At 43.7% G+C, this 21,174-nt stretch overlaps 1 protein-coding gene across 7 annotated transcripts in view; it reads left to right on the forward strand.

The window, feature by feature from the left end:
- COL14A1 (collagen type XIV alpha 1 chain) overlaps nucleotides 1-21,174 on the forward strand; it is a 134,594-nt gene that overhangs the window by 109,516 nt on the left and 3,904 nt on the right. For all 7 annotated transcript variants that reach the window (XM_063327463.1, XM_063327465.1, XM_063327464.1 and 4 more), the window contains 6 exons: nucleotides 3,933-3,986; nucleotides 4,919-4,990; nucleotides 6,953-6,988; nucleotides 7,384-7,450; nucleotides 7,953-8,141; nucleotides 20,115-20,192. In XM_063327463.1, the coding sequence (XP_063183533.1) occupies nucleotides 3,933-3,986; nucleotides 4,919-4,990; nucleotides 6,953-6,988; nucleotides 7,384-7,450; nucleotides 7,953-8,141; nucleotides 20,115-20,192 (496 nt within the window). The remainder of the gene's footprint in view (nucleotides 1-3,932; nucleotides 3,987-4,918; nucleotides 4,991-6,952; nucleotides 6,989-7,383; nucleotides 7,451-7,952; nucleotides 8,142-20,114; nucleotides 20,193-21,174) is intronic.

Here is a 21,174-nt window from a genome sequence, read left to right on the forward strand (position 1 = left end):
TGATGCCATTTGTATTCTGGCAAATAAAATTCCTTATTAAAAAATTATTGTGGCTACACTGTTTCTCCATAACTGTTTTTCATGCCATTAGCAAAATATGTCCTGTTTTAAGTTAATCTTCCAAAATAATATAAAACTTGATTCTAAACTGCCCTACATATGGTTTGCCAGCCGTATCCTGGGCTGCATCAAAAGCAGTGTGGCCAGCAGGTTGAGGGAGGTGATTCTGCCCCTCTGCTCTGCTCTGGTGAGACCCCACCTGGAGTACTGCGTGCAGCTCTGGGGCCCTCAGCACAGGAAAGACATGGACCTGTTTGAATGAGTCCAGAGGAGGGCCACAAAGATGATCAGAGGGCTGGAGCACCTCTGCTATGAGGACAGGCGGAGAGTTGGGGTTGTTCCTCTCAGCTGGGGAGAAGAGAAGGCTCCGAGGAGACCTTATAGCAGCCTTCCAGTACCTAAAGGGGGCTTATAAGAAAGATGGGGAGGGACTTTTAAACACGATCCGTTGCAGTAGGACAAGGGGTAACGGCCTCAAACTGAAAGAGGGAAGATTATACTAGATATAAGGAAGAAATTTTTTACGATGAGGGAACTGGAATACTTTACACTGGCACAGGTTGCCCAGAGAGGTGGTAGATACCCCATCCCTGGAAACATTCAAGGTCAGGTTGGACGGGGTCTGAGCAACTTGATCTAGTGGAAGATGTCCCTGCCCCCCCTGTCCCGGGGGTTGGACTAGATGACCTTTTTAAAGGTCTCTTCAGCCCTTCAACTATTCTGTGATTCTATCATTCATATCAAAATTTGTTCCCATCCTGCTCTTGGATATACAGCTCCATGGAGGAGATTCAGTGGTTCTGTACAGAGCCATTCCTATTCTGGACTTGACTGCATCAGAAAGTGCCGTTGTCCTGTGTAGTTCCCCCAGTCATCCTGGAGATGGTTAAGCAAAGCAGAGACTTCAATAAACGGGAGAGTAAATAACGTCTTTAAGGCTTCAGTGCTCAGAATACAATTCTGTGAATTCTCACAGTGCTCTATTTTCTTCTACATTACGCAGACCAAAAATAATGGGAGAAAGTGCCAAAAGAAAAACATTCCCAGTCTTCCTGCCAATTTCCTGGTACCTTCTAATCTCCTCTGCTCACTACTCATAAGTTCAGAATGAGTATCAGATCCGTTCTGGCCATTGGATGGTCTGAGTAACATCATAGTCAAACTCTGTTGGCAGCACAAACAAATATCTTCGATCGTTTACCTGTGCGAGGGAATAGGTGTTGCCATACTCCTTCTTCAATCGAACCTCTCTTTGACTTCATTTCTAAATAGCAATTTTCACATCTAACAAATACAGTAGGACGCGATGTTTTGTGTCCAAGCGATACAGACACAGTGCCAAGAGAAATGAATCCTTGGAGAACAGACAGGGGATGATTCTTGAGCAGCCAAGGGTAAGAATCCTCACAGAAGAAAGAAATTGTGACATATATTCAAAGAAAATATAATTCTGATCATACTGTTAGTTCTACTCTTTGACTGGGATTGGGAGAAGGGAGGGACATACAGCATTAATTTTCTTTAGAATCCACACTAGATCCTAGAAGTCTGTGGAAGCTCTACATTTGCCTCTTCCTAGTTAAATTAAGCCCTTAAGAGGGTCCAGCCAGTTTTCGTCCTGCTTTAGGACTGATCAAAAATAAATGCAGGTTTTAAATCTTTGCTTTAAAAAGTGAAACATCCTTGTAAATAGAATCATTGTAGAATCCTATTCAGCCTGATGTAGATGGGTTTTTTCTTTATCTTTTATGGAAAGGAAGATGTTTTAGCTAATTTGCTGCTCCTCAAACATATAGAATACAATTCCCATTTTAAATTAAATCTTTGAAGTTATGCACAAATTTCAAAATATATTGATGCAGAAGAACATATATAGAACATATATATGAAGAACATTATAGAACATATGAGAATCATAGAACGGTTTGGGTTGGAAGGGACCTTCAAGATCATCTGGTTCCAACCCCCTGCCATGGGCAGGGACACCTCCCACTAGACCAGGCTGCTCAAAGCCCCATCCAGCCTGGCCTTGAACACTTCCAGGGATGGGGCATCCACAACTTCTCTGGGCAACCTGTGTCTCACCACCCTCAGAGTAAAGAATTTCTTCCTAATATCTAATCTAAATCTCCCCTCTTTCAGTTTAAAGCTGTTACCCCTCATCCTGTCGATCCACTCCCTGATAGAGTCCTTCTGCTATATCCACCGAGTGGTCCATCCATCAAATTCATGTCTCTCCAATTTAGGGACAAGGATATCATCTTCCTGAAGGTTTTCAAAAACAAATCTATTTTGCATTATCTTTTAGGGACTTCCATGTTATTATAAAATTATGAATAGCTGTCATTGGCTTTTTCAGTTGTTCAGAACTAAATGCTTCTTCCAGAGAATATCAGAGACCCTATTTTATAATTTTTAATGCATTTCAAAGTTCCTTATACTATTCTCTGTTTCCTCGAGAAACACCAGTTTCGAAGACTGAACACACATTCCTTTGCAAATGCATTTAATTGAGCTAGGCTTGCAATCTTTTCTTTGTATACGTCTTAAAGCTACTGTGATGGAGACACTGCTGGTATCTTTCTTTCAATACCACTGAGCTGTTACGTTTGCTTTAGTTCTTACTGCGATGGGGGAGCTGCTTTGGTCCTTGGAGCTTCAGGAACCAACTGTGAAATAGGAAAGTATTTCCTTATCAAGACTAAGGATGCACAGATAATATAGTATGAGTTGATTTATTTTATCATCGAAACACCCTTCTGGTGGAATTATGAAAAACCCTTTCCAGGTACCTGGCAGATAATATTCCCTAACCAGTTTTTTAATGCCATGTGATATCAGGTTTGAATCATATTTTCCAAATTATGTAAACTGTAAAAGTAGTAGTTCATGCTATATTCATTACTGTGTCGTAAATAAAGTTTCAGAAAAAAAGTGCAAAATGAAAAAGATGTGTATTTTATTTCTGAAGCTCTGTGAGATACTGAGACCTAGAATGTTCTTTACTGTGTGTGTCATAAACACTTTCAAACCCTCTCTTTCCTTCTACTCTCACCTCCATATTCTGGTCTCGACCCACAGATAAGATCATATTTCTCCTTTCTAGGCTGTAGTAATTCAAGAATTGTCTTATCACCAGGCTGTTCAGAAACCTGTGCTTTATAGCATGTGGTTACAAAATGTGCATATTGGTTAATCTGCAAGAATACTTTATTAATAGTGTATTTTCTTCTACATCTGGTCAGTCTTTTTTTTTTATGATTTGCTTGCTTTCCAGTTTCCAAGTTGTCTTTAGTTTTTGGCTCTCATTTCTGGAAGCTCTGAAGCACGTTCGTAATGTAAACCACATGAGCATTCCTGCTGCTTCCTGAATCAGGACCTCGGTGATAGCTAGTACATATGTACCGTATTGCTGGGCAGAGAGATGGACTCTCTGTTGCCATCCTTCAGCACTTAATCAGTGGGACTGTGAATGGTTGCAACCAGCGAGAGCAGATGTAGAAGGGTGACCCATCTTGTGGCAGAGAAGGCTGACAGCAAACGCCCTCCTTTACCTTACTACAGCAGCATAAGTGAAACTCACTCAGAGGTGAAAATTGCCAGTAGAAAGAGTTTTGCGTTGCTGCTTCTTACTGCAAAAGTATTGTGAGACTAGTTGGATATTTATTTTTTTAAAAATATTGGCGACGCTATAGCTCCTTTTCAGAAATAAACCCTCCCCAGGGCAAATAAGGGAATTTTCTTCTAGGAAACCACTACCACCGGTTATTAATTTAAGAAAAAGAAAAAAAAAAGTCTTCTAGATGAAATGGAACAGATTCATGAAGTACATATAAAGAGCTGATAAAATTGCATTTATTTCTCTTTTATAGGGCCTTCCTGGCAAAGATGGACCCACAGGCCCACAAGGACCTCCTGGCCCAATGGTGAGTATTGCCCATGGAATTTGTTACCATAAAAGTCAGCAGGATTTTGGGGGGATTGTAGGTCACTCTCTTATCTAGGCTTCAGCGGACAGACCAAGGCCAAGGATTCTGCTTGGAAGGTAAAGTTCTCATGATGCATGGGGTTGGCAGAGAGTTGCTTGTCCAGTGTCGTCTCTTTCCACTCTTACTTAGCTCAAGAAAAAAATGTGTCCCGTGGGAAGGGGAGACAGTTGTTCCATCACTAGGTCGATAGCTTGTTCTTACTCAAGTAAATGCACCATATCAAGGGAATTAGTGCTCTTAACGTTTGAAACAAGACTTTCTTTTTGTAAGGAATTCCAATTAGGATTGTTAGTTGAAGTGAACTGCCAAGTGTTGCTTGGTCTTGGGGCTGGGGGTGAGTGTGAGTATCCAAGTGCTCTCATAGAGGAAGAGAGCAGAGGCCACATTCAGCCTTCAAAGCAAGACATATGTTGCCTCCAGAATCAGTCTTATCCTTCTCAGCTAGGGCAGCTAGGCAAAGTTAATGTCTTCTTGATAGATTTAAGACGTTAGGTGAAACTGCTGGTGGTATTGAGTATTCTCCAAGCAATTCTCCCGCTCTTTTAACAAAGAATGTTCTGAGTCATCCCCTCTGAACACAGTAGTAACATCACAAGATCTAGTCTTGTGGTTCAGTAATCTGTGCCTGTTTCAGAAAGCAAGCAACACAAGTCCATTTTTCTTAAGTGCTTTTCTAAGATCTGTGCTTTCAGTGCACTTTTTCCTGCAACATGTAATTCTTAGTCCTCTCTCCCAGCATCTTCAGTCTTTGACTCTGCACTGTCTGCTTTGTGAACTTCCGCTCCGTCACACCGTAATTTCTCCCATCAGGATTCATGGATGTTGATTGTCATCACCACTAAGTATTTTCTTTCTCTTTTCCCGTGTAGGGCATACCTGGTGCTCCAGGTGTTCCTGGGGTTACTGGAAGCCAGGGGCCACAAGGTGATGTTGGAGCTCCTGTGAGTAAAATTAATTAATATTGCGATACTTGCTGTGGTGGATTAATTGGTTTCTGTACCTGGCTTCACAGTTTTACAGAACTCCTCAATATTTATCGCGTATGATCTGCTTGCAGTTAGTGGCTCAGCAAAACATCGTATTGGTCTTTCTTTGTTCATTCTTCATAATTAAATTTATTTGTTGATCTTACATACAATGTTTGGAATACAGGGATTAGAGAGTCAAAACACAAGATTTAAACACAGAAGTTAAAAACATAACAGTATGTGAATTTGTAGTCTGGGTGTAATTACTTTCTCCTCTTTTTCTTTTGCACTTCAAGCAGCTCTCAGGAAATTAAAGTATGCCATTTATTAACCTGAATATTTCCAAAATATTGTTCTGATTTTCAAACTGTGAAAATACTGCATGAATACAAAACTAACTTTCATAGTTACTCTGGCTTTACATCAGGGCAACTGACTAATGATCAAGGCTTTTTCTAGAATGTTATTATAAATTTGACCATGGTTTCATAGAGTGGAAAATTACACTCTCTGTACCAAAAATAAGTATTAGGACCTCTAATACTAAGTTTGTCTTTCAGATATTATTTTCTTTATTATAAAAAAAAAACCCAAACAGTTTAAGTAGAAGAAAGGAATACAACTACAAAATGAGTGTGTAAATTACGTAAAACAGAAGATTTACAGTGGGCCTCTTTTTTTCTGTAACAGTTCAGATACTATTGTATATTCAGATTTTAACATTTAAGCTCTTGATTAATTATAAAGCCTCCTCATTTTTTTTCCAGTGAATGTTCTATTTAATGTTTAAAGGCATCAGAATGTGATAGTGTGTACTTCTGACTCGGTTTGTAGAATTGAAAATTTTTTTTCAAAATCCAGTTTGCTTTGGAGACTTAGTCCAATGCAGGCATTTTGCTTTGGTTAAATGGAAATGAAATGACTGCTAATGTATAAGGAAAGATAGTAACCCAATGCCCAGTTCTGCATAGTTTCTAAGTGTAATCATGCCATCTACTAAGGAGATTTGATGAGCTATGGAACTTATTACTATCAATGTATAGATTGATGAGTATTCAGTTCCTGTCCAAATGCGTGTTCCAGGTATTGAACTAGATTTCCTAGAGCGTAGATATTCCTGTGAGTCATGTAAGACCTCTGCGGTGAATGTTTAGACTCTAGTAGTTCTGAAAAACCGGCTAGGTGGGTAAACATATATTGAGTTCAATAACTGTCTTTCCCAAAAGGTGGAGTACTAGAAAAGAGGCCTAGAAGTAATCTTGCAGTCTTTGCAGGAGTTTCTTCTTTCCCAGGATAGAATAAGCTGTGCTTTAGCCATGCATCAGTCAGCTGGTTACCTCTTCATGCAGATCTGTCCTTGCTTTGGGAGTTCCCAGGAGATGTCTAGCCCACCCCATTGGTGAAGTTGTAACTGCCCTAGACAGCTTGCTCCAATCCATAATGATCCTTACTTTCATTACAGCATTACGTTATCTTTAAGTCACGCTTAATTTTCTGTGCAGTTCAATCCCATTGCGGACTCTGGTCATAGTGGATGCAGAGTCTTGGTGCAACAAATGCTACAAATTTCAGACCGATATTTTGTCTCCCATCAGCCTTCTCGTCCTTATACTCAGTGATGATGAGACCCATTTCAGCCATGTGAAATGCATCATCTGGTGGCCTGCCCTTGCTGAAATGTTAAACAAGAGAATTCAGTATGTGACAAACCCCTGAGAAAGTCATTGTCACTGTGTAATTGCCAAAGGTGAACATTTTGTTGAGTACTGAAATGGGAAATGTATATTTGTTACTGTCATGTGGCCTCCTGAAACCATGTTCCTTGTTTGGTTTTTCTCCTTTTACTGTGATGCTGCAAGGGAGACAACGTTTGGGTGTCAAAAATTTTGAGCAAGAACAAAATGGGAATTAATTTTCTATTGAATCTTTTCATAGGGTCCTCCTGGAGCTAAGGGTGAAAGGGGTGAGCGGGTAAGTCTATGTTCACGTTAGCCACCATTTTTTTCCCCATCTGGCCTTCTCCAACAATTTATGTTTCTTTGTGTTTACAGGCAGAATAGTTTTCTCTGTGCAATCAGACAAACTTTCCTTCTTTTCCAGACGTTGTCTTATATACAGCTACAGTAATGTTTTGAAGATGAGAAGTATGTGGCATTAAGCTTGTCCCCAGATCTCTTAACTAGGGTTGGGTTAACGTCAACCTCTGTTTCCTGGCTAAAAACGTTAATGGGAACCAGGGAAATCCCAGAACTTTTTTGGCTCTTTTTCTCATCTGTGAAGATATAATCTCTCAGGGATAATAAATGTCTTTCATTTAATGATGATGCAAAAATCTGGTTTATGACACTGCTGCTGTTGTTATCCAGGGTGATCTCCAGTCCCAAGCAATGGTGCGTGCTGTTGCTCGGCAAGTGTGTGAACAGCTCATCCAGGGTAAGGGATAGTTCATATGCTTCCATCTCTAGAATGGATCTTTTCCTGCCACAATTACTTACAAAATGATGCTTTTCAGAGCATCCAAGGGGATATGTTTCTTTTAGGCTAGACAGTCAGGATTTATATTCTGACTAGATGTATGTTCAAATGGATTTGTGTCCAATTAGAGCTGATTAGCATCGGGCACCTAAAAAAAAGGCTGAATTGTCTCCAATCTGTTATAGTATACAGCGGCTTCTGCTGGAACAATTTTAAATTTTTGTGGACATAGAATACAAAAACAAAAAACCAAAGCATGGAAATAAAATTCTACACAATAGAATTCTTCCCCTTTTCTGTGTACTCCCTAAACCACTGTCACTCCACCACCAAGCGCACAACTTCATATTATCAAAGCACTACAGACCACAGCCCTGAGGACCTGCCAGTGCTCTGTTCAAACTTAGCTGAACCAGATTCTCCACTGCAACTTGCAAATGAGGACATTTTTTCCTGACAGGTCATATGGCAAGATATAACTCAATTCTGAACCAGATTCCAAGCCAGTCTGTCTCAACACGAACCATTGCAGGACCTCCTGGTGAGCCAGGTCGGCCAGGGGCTCCGGGGCCACAGGGAGAACAAGGATCACCAGGCATGCAAGGGTTTCCAGGAAGTCCTGGGCAACCAGGAAGACCAGGAGAAAGAGGTAGGCTTTGTACTTCGCATACAAAAAAAATATACCTCCCTTTCCTGATACGTTCTGATGGCTTTTGTCTCCTATCTAAATGTGAGAACAACGCTTTTCTCACTAGTCGATTGGTGACCTCTACACAAGCCGTAATGAAAACTGTGAGACTCTCAGTCAAGAAGGTAATGCAGGCTTTGCCAGGTGGGATTTGGCAGGATCAGACAGAGGTTAAATGCCTAAACTGCTGAAGATCAGTGGCATCTAAGTGGGCACATCACATCACATCATGCTTTCATCTTAGTAGGACTCTGAAGTAACCTGGAGCTGTAAATGCAAAGGAGCTTTTGGAAAAGGCAGCTGCAAAACTGATAGATTCGTGCTGGGAAAAGATTGAGCTTTTCTGCTAAACTTGAAATATGTCAGTGTCAAGATTTCTAAATTGTGATAGTTTGAAAGGAGCAAAGTTGATAAGAAAAGGGGAAAATCCTAGTTTGAGGGGTGGAGGGAAAATGGTGAGGTCAGAGAGAAGTATGCAATTAATTGTTCATTTATAGTAATTCTCTGTATTCTTACGTGTATGCTACACCCCTTTCTCCTTTCCTCCTCCAGCATTGTCTAATAAAGAACAAGCTCCATGTTTTGACTTACTCTCCCTCTGTGCGACCTGGCAATCTTTGGTGTAGCAGACTAGCACTAACAGAGGTGGTACCAAGTGAATCTATGATTGTGAAAGTGTTTTGAAGGCCATCACATGAGGAAGTGACCAAAAACCCAAGAGACAAATGTGATATTCAAGAGCAATGAATTGGTGTTGCTGTTACAAAATCTAAAACGGGATTTAAAAAATTAATTGCTAAGTTCAGTTTCAGGAGCTTAATAGTTCCAGTTCACAGTAGCCCTGATGACCAGAGTTAAAGCATTGTTTTGAAAAGAAACTCTTTGAGTGAACCTGTGAGTCTGTGGGTCCTTTTTTTTCCCCTCAAGACTGTAATTACAATTACCTTATTGAAAAAAGAGGCGAGGATTAGGGCAGTGGCCTCTCAGTCGTGCTGCTGCCTGCTCCAGCTGAGCAAAGACCAGACACTGTCCAGAAACAAGGAGGAGTGAGGGGGTGGGAGGCAAGTAGGAAAAAAATATTGGAAGAGACAGCGAGAAACTGACTTTAAAAGTGATGACCTGGAGAGACTGAAGGCAGATTTCAGGGTAGTTGCTTAAAATACTGGTGTGTTTCAATCTCAGGCAGGAACAGTTTAAATACACAGCATATTTTGCGGGGGCTTCAGGAAGAGAGGAACCAAAATGCCAGGCTACAAAAAGGGAAACGTGTCCGGCATTTAGCATGTATTTTCCATTGTGTTTGTTGTGCTGAGGCCCAGACCCGCATGTTGTACTACTATGAAATCACAGAGCGATTAGATATAGTCATTGAAATGAAACATGATGTGGGTTAACCCACTGCTGATAATGTTAATATCAGGGAAACAGCATTGGCGATAGAGTGAGTACAGAAAGGGTAAAAGCACATTAAAAAAGAATATTATTCTTTTCCTGTCTCTCCAGATAACTGATGTTAGGAGGGACTGATTTTGGCAGGTGGTGCTTGTGGGGAGTTTCATACTTGGTTGAGAGCAAGCACTTATCAAGCACACTTCAAGAACTGTCATCAGTCAGCCAGGGCTTTCTGCAGATTTTCATAAAATGTGATGCCAGATGTTGGGAGTGTTTTCCGGTATTTATAGCTTAAAATGAGATTGTTTTTAAAGAAAAAAGAATCTTATGTGTAAACTTAAAGACAAAATAATTGTCTTTATTTGAGTGAAAATGGTTTTTAGGACATTCATGTTAACTAGAGCCTTGCACAGAACCTGGAAGGGAAAGGAAGAAGCACATTGAGAACCTAGGAAAAATATAGAATAATTTATCACTCCTTGAGCATTTAATTTCTTCAGAAGCAACTGAAATTTTAGATTGATGGTCTGCCTAATGTAGTAGCAGTTTATTTAACAGAAAGATACCTCTTGAGTTGTACAGACCCTTGGGACATTTCAGAATCCATTTGTAAGGAACTGCTCTAAGCTAAACCCAAAATGCAGCAGCAAAAAGTAAAAAAAACGTATTTTTACCAGCATCATGCTTGTGGAGATTGATTAGAAGTTTCTTGTGTGTTCCCAGTTCTCACTTATTTCTTAACCACATGTCATATAGTGAAGTGGCAAACTAAAATTCCTCTGCTTCTGGATGGAAGGGTTTTTAGTTTCCAGTGAATACAGAGAGGAAGGTAAATGGATTCACCCCATCCCTTGCTGAGCTGGAAGCCATTGTGCAGCAGGACAGCTATGATGTAGTTGCCATCATGGAAATGTGGTGGGATGACTGTCACGACTGGAATGCTGCGATGAATGGCTATAAGCTCTTCAGAAGGGATAGGCAAGGGAGGAGAGGTCGGGGTGTGGCTCTGTACATTAGGGAGTGTTTTGATTGTATAGAGCTAGATTCCAGTGATGATAAAGTCGAGTGTTTATGGGTAAGGATGAAGGGGAAGGGAAATAAGGGAAATGTTGTGCTGGGAGTATGCTACAGACCACCTGGCCAGGATGAGGAGACAGATGAAGTATTCTATAAGCGGCTAGCTGACGTCTCGCAATCGCCAGCCCTTGTTCTGGTTGGGGACTTCAACCTGCCGGGTATCTGCTGGAAATATAACACAGCAGAGAGCAGGCAGGCTAGGAGGTTCCTCGAGTGCATGGAAGATAACTTCCTGACACAACTGGTAGGTGAGCCTACCAGGGGAGGTGCCTCGCTAGACCTACTGTTCACAAACAGAGAAGGACTAGTGGGAGATGTGGTGATCGGAGGTCATCTTGGGTTTAGTGATCATGAAATGGTCAAGTTTTCAATCCGTAGTGATGTAAGGAGGGGGGTTAGCAAAACCTCCACCTTGGACTTCCGGAGGGCAGACTTTGGCTTGTTCAGGACACTGGTTGAGAGAGTCCCTTGGGAGACAGTCCTGAAGGGCAAAGGGGTCCAGGAAGGCTGGACGCTCTTCAAGAAGGAAATTTTAAAGGCCCAAGAGCAGGCTGTCCCCAAGTGTCACAAGTCTAAAGGGCGGGGAAAATGGCCAGTCTGGGTGAACAAGGAGCTACTGATGGGACGTAGGAATAAGAGGGGGGTTTATCACCTTTGGAAGAAGGGACGGGCAACTCAGGAGGAGCACAGAGATCTCATTAGGTTATACAGAGAGAAAATTAGGAAGGCAAAAGCTCAGCTGGAGCTCAACTTGGCCACTAACATTAAGGACAACAAAAAAAGCTTTTATAAATACATCAACAAAAAGAAAGCCAGGGAGAATCTCCATCCCTTACTGGATGCCTGGGGGGAAAGTTGCAACCAAGGACGAGGAGAAGGCTGAGATACCTAATGCCTCCTTTGCCTCCGTCTTCGGTAGTCAGACCAGCTATCCCCAGGGTGCTCAGCCTCCTGAGCTGGAAGATAAGGATGGAGAGCAGAACAATCTACCCATAATCCAGGAGGAAGTAGTCAATGATCTGCTTCTGCACCTAGATGCACATAAGTCTATGGGGCCGGATGGGATTCACCCAAGAGTACTCAGGGAGCTGGCAGGAGAGCTCACCAAACCTCTCTCCATCATTTATCAACAATCCTGGTCAACAGGGCAGGTGCCAATTGACTGGAGGGTGGCTAATGTGACGCCCACCTCCAAGAAGGGTCAGAAGGAGGATCCGGGGAACTACAGGCCTGTCAGCCTGACCTCGGTACCAGGAAAGATCATGGAGAGGATCATCTTGAGTGAGCTCTCACGGCAAGTGCAGGGCAGCCAAGGGATCAGGGCCAGCCAGCATGGGTTTAGGCAAGGGAGGTCCTGCTTAACCAACCTGATCTCCTTCTATGACCATGTGAGCCGCCTTCTGGATGCAGGGAAGGCTGTGGACGTTGTCTGTCTGGGCTTTGGTAAGGCCTTTGACACTGTCCCCCACAGCATTCTCCTGGAGAAGCTGGCGAATCATGGCATAGACAAGTGTCCTCTTTGCTGGGTTAAAAACTGGCTGGATGGCCGTGCCCAGAGAGTTGTGATTAATGGGGTGAAATCCTCTTGGCGGCCGGTCACCAGTGGTGTCCCTCAGGGCTCAGTTTAGGGGCCAGTTTTGTTTAATATCTTTATCGATGATCTGGATGAGGGGGTTGAGTGCACCCTCAGTAAATTTGCAGACGACACCAAACTAGGTGGGAGTGTAGATCTGCTTGAGGGTAGGAAGGCTCTACAGAGGGACCTGGACAGGCTGGATCGATGGGCCAAGGCCAACTGTATGAGGGTTAATAAGGCCAAGTGCCAGGTCCTGCATCTCGGTTGCAACAACCCCAAGCAACGCTACAGGCTTGGGGAAGAGTGGCTGGAAAGCTGCCCGGCAGAAAAGGACCTGGGGGTGCAGGTGGACGGCCAGCTTAACATGAGCCAGCAGTGTGTCCAGGTGGCCAAGAAGGCCAACAGCATCCTAGCCTGTATCAGGAAGAGCGTGGCCAGCAGGAGCAGGGAGGTGATCGTGCCTCTGTACTCAGCACTGGTGAGGCCTCACCTCGAGTACTGTGATCGGTTCTGGGCCCCTCTGTACAAGAGGGACATGGAAGTGCTGGAGCGGGTCCAGAGGAGAGCCACCAGGCTGGTTAGGGGTCTGGAGACCAGGGCATATGAGGAGAGGCTGAGGCAGCTGGGCATGTTTAGCTTGGAGAAGAGGAGGCTGAGGGGAGACCTCATTGCCCTCTACAACTACCTGAAAGGAGGCTGTAGAGAGGTGGGTGTTGGCCTCTTCTCCCAGGTGAATAATGACAGGACCAGAGGAAATGGTCTGAAGCTGCGGCAGGGGAGGTTTAGGTTAGATATTAGGAAGAATGACTTTAGTGAAAGAGTGGTCACGCACTGGAACAGCCTGCCCAGGGAGGGGGTTGAGTCACCATCCCTAGAGGTGTTTAAGAAACGTCTAGATGTGGCACTTCAGGGCATGCTCTAGTGGCAGAGATTGTAGGTTGTTTGGTTGGACTCGATGATCTTAAGGGTCCTTGCCAACCATGAAGATTCTGTGATTCTGTGCTCTGAAGTATTGTTTGTATTTAATTTGTTCAGCAAGTCTCCGTGTATAGTCCTGTCCTGAAGATCTCCAGACAGCCACTTGGAAGTCTTTATGAACAACGTGTTTCTTTTCGCTGATGTCATCATCATTTTGGTTGTATATAAAGTCAATTTAACGTTCAAAACCAGTGCCAAATTAACAACTCTGAAAAGTCAGCCTCCACCTTTAAGTACAGAAAATACACTGCAACAGTGACAACAGTGTCCATAAAGCGTACTAAAAAGTATTAGACATTAGAAGGGAAAAAAGACCATTTTTTAATTTAGTAGAGTGTTGCTTTTTTTGCTTCGCAGTTCAAACTGTTGGGGTTGCTGCAAAAACCTGTTACTGGCTGCGAGCTGAGCGGCAAGGTGCTGGTAGAGTGGGAAGGGAAGAGGTGGGGGAAGGCTATAGATGTTTCCTCCTGCTCACCTCTCCTGCCCACCACCCGTTCAGTCCCAGCCTCTGAGCAGGGGAGAGAGCCTGTGAGAACTTCTGAAAGCAGCGTGTGGAACTGGTTAGAAATCATCTACCAAAGAGAGCTTTGCTGGCTAATGTCAGCAGTGAGAGATCTTGACATCAGTGAACTTGCCTGGCCAATGGCTTCTTCCCCCTTATTTACCTTGTCACTCTGCCAAGCGTTAATCAGGGGTTTTGGAAGGAGGCTTGGACCGAGACAGTGTCCTGGAGTTTTGCTGGAAACCTCCACTTGAACTTCTAGGTTCAGCGTGTCCCATTCCTGGATGTATTCTCTCACTAGTAACACATGGGCTGGGCCTTCCAAGAAAGACCACCTCGGTGAGAAGGGATAAGTCATTCTCTTGACAGATGCAGTTCGCAGTGTCTGTTGCCAGCTGAAATCTGCTTTTTCCCAGTGTAGACGTAAGTGGAGGGATTAGGATCACACTAAGACATTTGTTATTCAGTTTTCCGAGTTGATTATTGTTTTAGCTGTACACTGTGGGGTCTTATCTATTGTATTTTTCTAATGATATGAAAAGAAACATCTCTGACAATCTCAATATTTGTTAGCAATACTAACATTTTATTTGTGCCACAGCAGGCCATTTGAATTGGACAGTTGATTTAAAGATTATGGAGGCCACGTTGTGTTGTCAGTCCCCTATAGGACATAACCCCAGATAAATCACTAGAATTTTGCTTTCTTACATATCTACATAAATATAGGAGTTTGGAAAAAAACAAACCCAAACACTAATTATTCACAGCAGCCATCTCTATTTTTATTTTAACTAGTTCAGAGCGCTGTCTTCCAATTTTATTTAGTTAGTTCGAGCATCTTTTGTTTTGATTTTATGTTTATGAACTGGGACTTAAATAACTAGTGTCTGGCTTCTGAGTGCGCTCAGGAAGTAGTTGGACTTCTGCAAAATAAAAAAGCGTGGTTTTTTTCTTCTTTTTTTTTTTTCAGTTATTTTTATAATACATGAGTAGTTTTCTCAACTTTGAGGAAAAATGTAAAAAGCCGTAGTAAAAATTATGCTGAGGCACTGCTAGCCTTCGGATGCTGTGACAGCGCAGTTGTTACTCTGCTACTGGGTGGGCTCCTGCTCTTATGATGTGTCCTGAAGTGCTGCACAAAACTTATGTCTGCTCACTCCATCCCACTGATTAAAATACAATAAATACCTAAGCCGTCACTGGGAAAGTCACGATTCTCAAGTACAGTTTCATCCAGATTTGCTTCCTGGTTTCCTATGAGAGAGTTAGTTAAAGATGTGTCATCAAAAGCCACGTGTTTACAGCTCTGATGTCAAAATTCCAATGAAATGAAATGGAACTTTTGCCAGTTGAGCCAATTAAATATTTTTATTTCCAATTTAACTTCATCTGGATAAAACCAAAAATAACCCTGTATTATACATTATGGTTACAACTGAACATCTTTGAAGGGGGACATTTTTGGTAGCAGTTTAATTTTTCTTAATTGCAATATGCAGTTCTCCTCAGAGGACGGTATTCTCTTAAAGAAAAAAAATAGAGAAGCTATACCTAAGATTTCCTTCTGTGCAGAAACCATGGGCATCTGATTTTCTTTGCTAGAGAATGTGTTCATGATCTTAAGTTTTGTTTTTAATAACTGATACTATCAGAGGTATCTTTAGCAGAGCGCTGGAAATAATTGAGTTCAGTTGCTTGTGATCTCCAGGGGGCTGAACTCCGGCCATTGCTTATTTTGGATGGGGACAAGACACAAAACAGTGGTTAGTGTGAAGGGGAAGAGGCAGTTTGATGGTATTGCTGAAGTTATGTCCAGAGCACAAATATGAAAACAGTTACTAGAATTTGAAGCCATTCTAACCCAAATGACAAATTTCGATATACACTTTTATCCCTGAAGTGATTAACCATCTCAGTAATTTACATGGAGAGCGGTGTCTTGTCCAGTTGACTTTCTGTAAGCTATGCTCTAATGAAATGCAAAGATGAGCTTGATAGACAGCAAAATGGGTGAATTTTGAATGTACCGTCATTTACAGGAGGGAGCCATTAACTCTGAGAGGTCTGTGAATCTGTTAACTTACTCTCATAAAGAGCTTTGGTGGAAAGTCCATTAGGGAAGACCATGAAGTGCTTGATTTTAACTCAAGTGAGTTTTGCCTTAGGAGCAGGGTGTTCTTGCTTCAGTGTCTATGTTCTCTTTCGCTTGGGTAAACTTTGCTGGAAATTAAACTAAAAGAAACCTAAAGCAGACTTGTATCTTGGCATTCATTGTGTTTGCTTTAGGAACTTGATATCCATGTGATTTCAAAGAAGGTTGGTCCTGCGCAAGAGCTTCATAACTTGTTCCAGAATGAACATTTTATTCTTAGCCTGCGTAGATTCGTTCCATATTTATCATTTCTTACTGCAGTTTATTCCCTGAACATCACGTACGGGTGTGTGTAAAGAATAATAATTGAGTGCATGGGAGGCTGTGATTTGAAAATTGTCTTTGAAGACCCCATGTAATGTGCCCGTACAGTAGGATCAGCAATGGTCTGTCATGGGCCAGTCGTCTTATGATCAAAGCAATCCACACGTACAGACTTTGCCCTTTGCAAATGGCAAGCGTTTCCTTCCAGGGCATGTATGGTAAGAGACAATTTAGATGAGTTCACCTTGTTAAAAGGCCTGCAGCAGAAGTAGGGGATCGCAACAGAGGAATCTCTCCATATGTTGGAAGCGAGCCAGGGCTAAGCAAATTTTAGGTATACAGAAACCGCATTTGGAATGCAGGACAAGAGGTTTGCCTGAGAAACTTGTCTTTAAAATGGATGGAAGTCAGTTATTGATCACAGATGACACGCTTTTGTTTGTCAGGTTCCCTCAGGAATATAAATGTAGGTTAGAGCATGTATCTGCCCCCGGGACTTCTTCCTGCATACACTGTGCAATGCAGGTGCAAACACTTCATCAAGGGTTCTGGGTAGCGCTTCTGACTGGAACTGCAATCTCTGCTAACCAAATGCTGGATTGCAAACAGGAGGTTCATACTGGATCATGGAAAACAGTCTCAGAGAGCAGGAATCCCATTGCTGAGAATCCCAGAAGAAAACTGGTGAGGCCCCACCTTGAATACTGTGTCCAGTTTTGGGCCCCTCACTACAGGAAAGACATTGAGGTGCTGGAACGTGTAGGGCAACAAAGTTGGTGAAGGTTTAGAGCACAAGTCTTATGAGGAGCGGCTGAGGGACCTGCGCTTGTTCAGCCTGGAGAAAAGGAGGCTGAGGGGAGACCTTATCGCTCTCTACAACTACCTGAAAGGAGGGTGTAGCCAGGTGGGGGTCGGTCTCTTCTCACAAGTAACAAGCGATAGGACACGAGGAAACAGCCTCAAGTTGCACCAGGGGAGGTTTAAATTGGATATTAGGAAACATCTCTTCACCGAAAGGGTTATCAAACATTGGAACGGGCTGCCCAGGGAAGTGGTGGGAATGGCCATCCCTGGAGGTATTTAAAAGATGGGTAGACGTGGTGCTGAGGGACATGGTTTAGTGGTGGTTTTGCTTGGACTCGATCTGAAAGGTCCCTTCCAACCCAGACAATTCTATATGATTCAAGGTGGCAGAGTAATTTAAACACTTAAGACCCATTGACCTTCAGTGAGATTTAGGAGCTAGGGCTACCAAAGACTATGGACATAAAATTCCTGAAACTTACCATTTGGACACTTCATAATCTGAAAGTCTAAAACAGCCTGAACCAGACCAATAGGTACCTCGCACAACCAGGAGGTGAGTAAGGTGGGTGCACCGCAGTGTGTTAGTACCCAGCAGTCCGACACAAGCTTGCTGCTGTTCCGAGGTCACCAGCGGGGTTGTATTAATGGTGCTGAGCCCTTCCTCAGCAGCAAGGTTGTATTAGCTCAAGGCTACAGCTTCAACAACCTGGTCACGTCGCTTTTAGTAATCCTGTAGTTTGGCCAGAGGCTGCTCGTTACCCGCCTGCAGAAGGCTGGTAGGAACGGATTTCGTTGTAAGATCAAGCCGTGGTTTACAAGCAGACAGAAAATAGGAAGATTAGACGTGAATGAGGCTTGCTAGAAGAGAGGGCAGCGGTATCTTTTTGGCCTAATGCATCCCTGTACTCGGCACCGTGTCAGTCGAATACCGTGCTCAGTTTTGGGCCCCTCACTACAAGAAAGACATTGAGGTGCTGGAGCGGGTCCAGAGAAGGGCAATGGAGCTGATGAAGGGTCTGGAGAACAAGCCATTAGGAGCAGCTGATAACTTTGGAGGGATGAGTTAGAGCCTCCAGGCCGCGGTACACGCAGGCACTCGTGTTCCTGCCCTGGGCAAAGGAAGAGTTGGTAACACTTCTAACGTGCCGACATAGATAGGGAGTGATGTTAGACTCAGAATAAACTGATGCAGCGTTGCAGTCATCCAATGACTAAACGGTCAGGACAACCAAACACAAAGATTGCCCTTTTAGAAATAGTTTTATAAATATTTTGTTATCCATAAATTCAGGGATGAGGCGTACAAGACCTTGCTCTGTCTTGCCCAATATCCTCTAGAAGCGAGAGGGAGAAACCCGCTGTTTGCAAAATAATGGTGTAAACGTCAGCCGGACTGTCACACCTGCTCTCTTTTGCCCCTTCCTGCTGGTTTAGTTGGGCCATGGTATTTCTCTTCTTGGTGGCCAAGTCTTTCCTGTAAAATACAGCATTACTAGAGACACTTGGAAAGCTTTGGAGACCCCCGAATGGAAACTGCTGTGAGAAGTGGGTTATGGTTGTGTAATTTCTCTATGATAAAATAGCTGGTCACCAAAAGATGTGGGGTTTTTTTAACTCAAAACCGAAATAAAACAGGCAAAATGGAAAGAGGAAGTACTTAAACTATGCCAGGACAGTGGGAAAAAGCCTCGGAGAGGTAAGACAAAGAGCTCATCGTGCTTTGGTTAAAAGTGATGTGCTCGGTATGGAGTTACCGATTGCAGTGGCGTGGCCTGTGTGTTCCAGGTGATTGGGCTACAGGATATATTGCCCTGGAAGCCACCCGTTCTGTAGAAGACCTAGAACTCCTCAGCAAATACCAAATCCTCTGTAATTCAGTAGACTCTTATTTTGTAAACTCGATCTGAGCCATTCTTTGTCGGGATGCGTTTTAATTACTTTTTTTTTTTTTTTATGGTTAAGAATTCATTCTTACTTCTTTGCTTCCATCAGAAATTAGCTTAGGAAGGAGAAAAAAAAATTCTCCTGTGGCTCCTTGCAAAAAATGAGGTGTCCTCCAGATGTTTTTTCCCTAAGAGGTAAGAGTTACCTGAGCAAAAGGGAAGGAAGAAATCGGAGATACAGCCCCATCAAGGGCAGCGGCTGTTTCCTTTCTGCTTTGTTTTTCGGAAGGTGCTCTCTGCTGGCTTTGACTCTGAACGTGTGGAAGCGGTGAAGCAGCGAGAGCAATTGCCAGTGCTGGGAGGTCTGGAAAAGGGGGGAAAAGTCCCACAAACCAGCCTGGATTTGGTGTCTTTGAACCATCCAAATCAAACACAGACTACGAGAGTTTCCAAGGTGCTGGTGGAAACTCAGGGTCTGGAATTTGTAGTTTTGACACCTACTTGAGTTTGACGCGGCTCACTGTGATTGTGTAGAGAAAGTGTTTCTATAGGATGCCGTAGTGGTAGTGCAGAAGGAGATGGAAAGCTGGAAGAAGCCAATGCCTTCTGTGGATTATTAGATCTGTGATCTCCATGGATCAGACCCAATGACAGAAATTTAGGGCCATGAGCAAGTGCCGGAACCCAGCTCAATGGCTGTGCGTGTTGGAACATCCGAGTTTCACGACTGGGAGACTCTTACACTGGGCTGCGTTTGGGGAGACGGATTTTGCCTGTGTTGAAAATCCTGCCTTGTGTTTTAGCAGGACTCTGCAATAACTCACGATAACTCTCTCCATTTATGCGTAGAACCATCTTACGCTGAGCCGCTGTTTGGCGGGTGAATGTTTGCAGGGAAATGGGCTGTAGCCAATTACTGCCACACAGTAATTTATAGACAGCTTTGTGAGGCTCGGAGGATTCTCCTGACTTACAATAGTCGTACCTTGGTGTAGTCCAGAGGCACCTTTCCAGCAGGAAGCGCAGCCTGGAAACTGGCCGATGCCTCCACATACCACCTCGATGAAACCACCGTGGCAGCAGGAATGTTTAAGACCCCAGGAATGCCATGTTTCCCTTGGGAGGCTGTCAGGGAAAGGAGGGAAAAAGAACCAAATAATTCTTTATTTTTACCTCCTTCCTCCTCTGCCATCTGTTTTCAGATGAAAAAATAACATACGGGACTATAACCCTGGTTCAATAATAAACACCGCGCACAGTTTTGTTCAAAACGTGACTCTGATGAGTGCCGTTTCCTTAGGTTTACCCGGTGAGAAAGGAGAAAAAGGCAATCCGGGAGTTGGAACACAAGGACCCCGAGGCCCACCGGGATCCACAGGTAACGTTGTTGCGTTTAGGGCACCCGGGTGAGACCCCTCTGACCCACGCGCGAAGCAGCGAAGACCTGCAGGGCTCTGCCCTCCGCTTCTAAGGCTTAAGCAGCGCAAGAGTCAGTAGTTCAGGCATCTCAACTCATCATTTTCTTACTAAGTAATATGACGTCGTGATCTGCCACGGGAGGGTGTCAGCAGTCACGCAAGTATTTTCCTTTTCCCTGCGATAAACTGCTTCTCCACAGCCGCCTTTTTTTAATGTTTTAAGGATTTTTTTCAGAGGTGGAGTCAGTCTGAAAGGGGAAAAAATTAATCTGGATTAATCGTGTTTGTTTTCCCATTGACTCAAGGGCATACCTAACTGTAACTCGACAGAGAAATGTATATTGAGCGCATTAATCACAGGGATTTATATTTAGCTCCTGAAAAAAAAGCAGAGAGGGTGGTATCCAGGTCCTGTTGAAACAGGCATAAAATTGCGTTGACTTGGTTAGGATATTGTGGCCATGAGAGCACGGGTGCCCAGGCACCCAGGGGGTGTATTGAAAGGCAGTGGGTGAACGAAGAGCTGCGCAGGCATCCAGGGCCGTCCTCTCCCCAGGAAACGGCCTTCCTGAACGGCTCAGCCTTGGTGAAACATTTGCTCTAGGGTAGATTTCTGGCTAACGGCTGTTTCTGGCAAGGGCACCCGCTCCCGACGAGCCTCCTCCCTGGCCGCTGCTTCATCTCCCTTGCCAGAGGAAGGCTGCAGCCTTTCCCTCAGCTTGCCCGGGGGGAGTCGGAGCCAGGATGCCCAGCTCCTCTGCTCGAACTGTCTCCCAAAAGTGTTTGTAGCACGCTCAGTGCCATGGTTTCCTCGGAGCCAGGATACCCAGCTCCTCTGCTCAGACTGTCTCCCGAAAGTTGTTTGTAGCACGCTCAGTGCTGTGGTTTCCAAGCACCAGGCCTGCCAAGGTGGCCTCAGCTCACTGCTGTATGAAAGACGCT

This window comes from Chroicocephalus ridibundus, chromosome 2 (genome assembly GCF_963924245.1).
Source record: "Chroicocephalus ridibundus chromosome 2, bChrRid1.1, whole genome shotgun sequence".
NCBI lineage: Eukaryota > Metazoa > Chordata > Aves > Charadriiformes > Laridae > Chroicocephalus > Chroicocephalus ridibundus.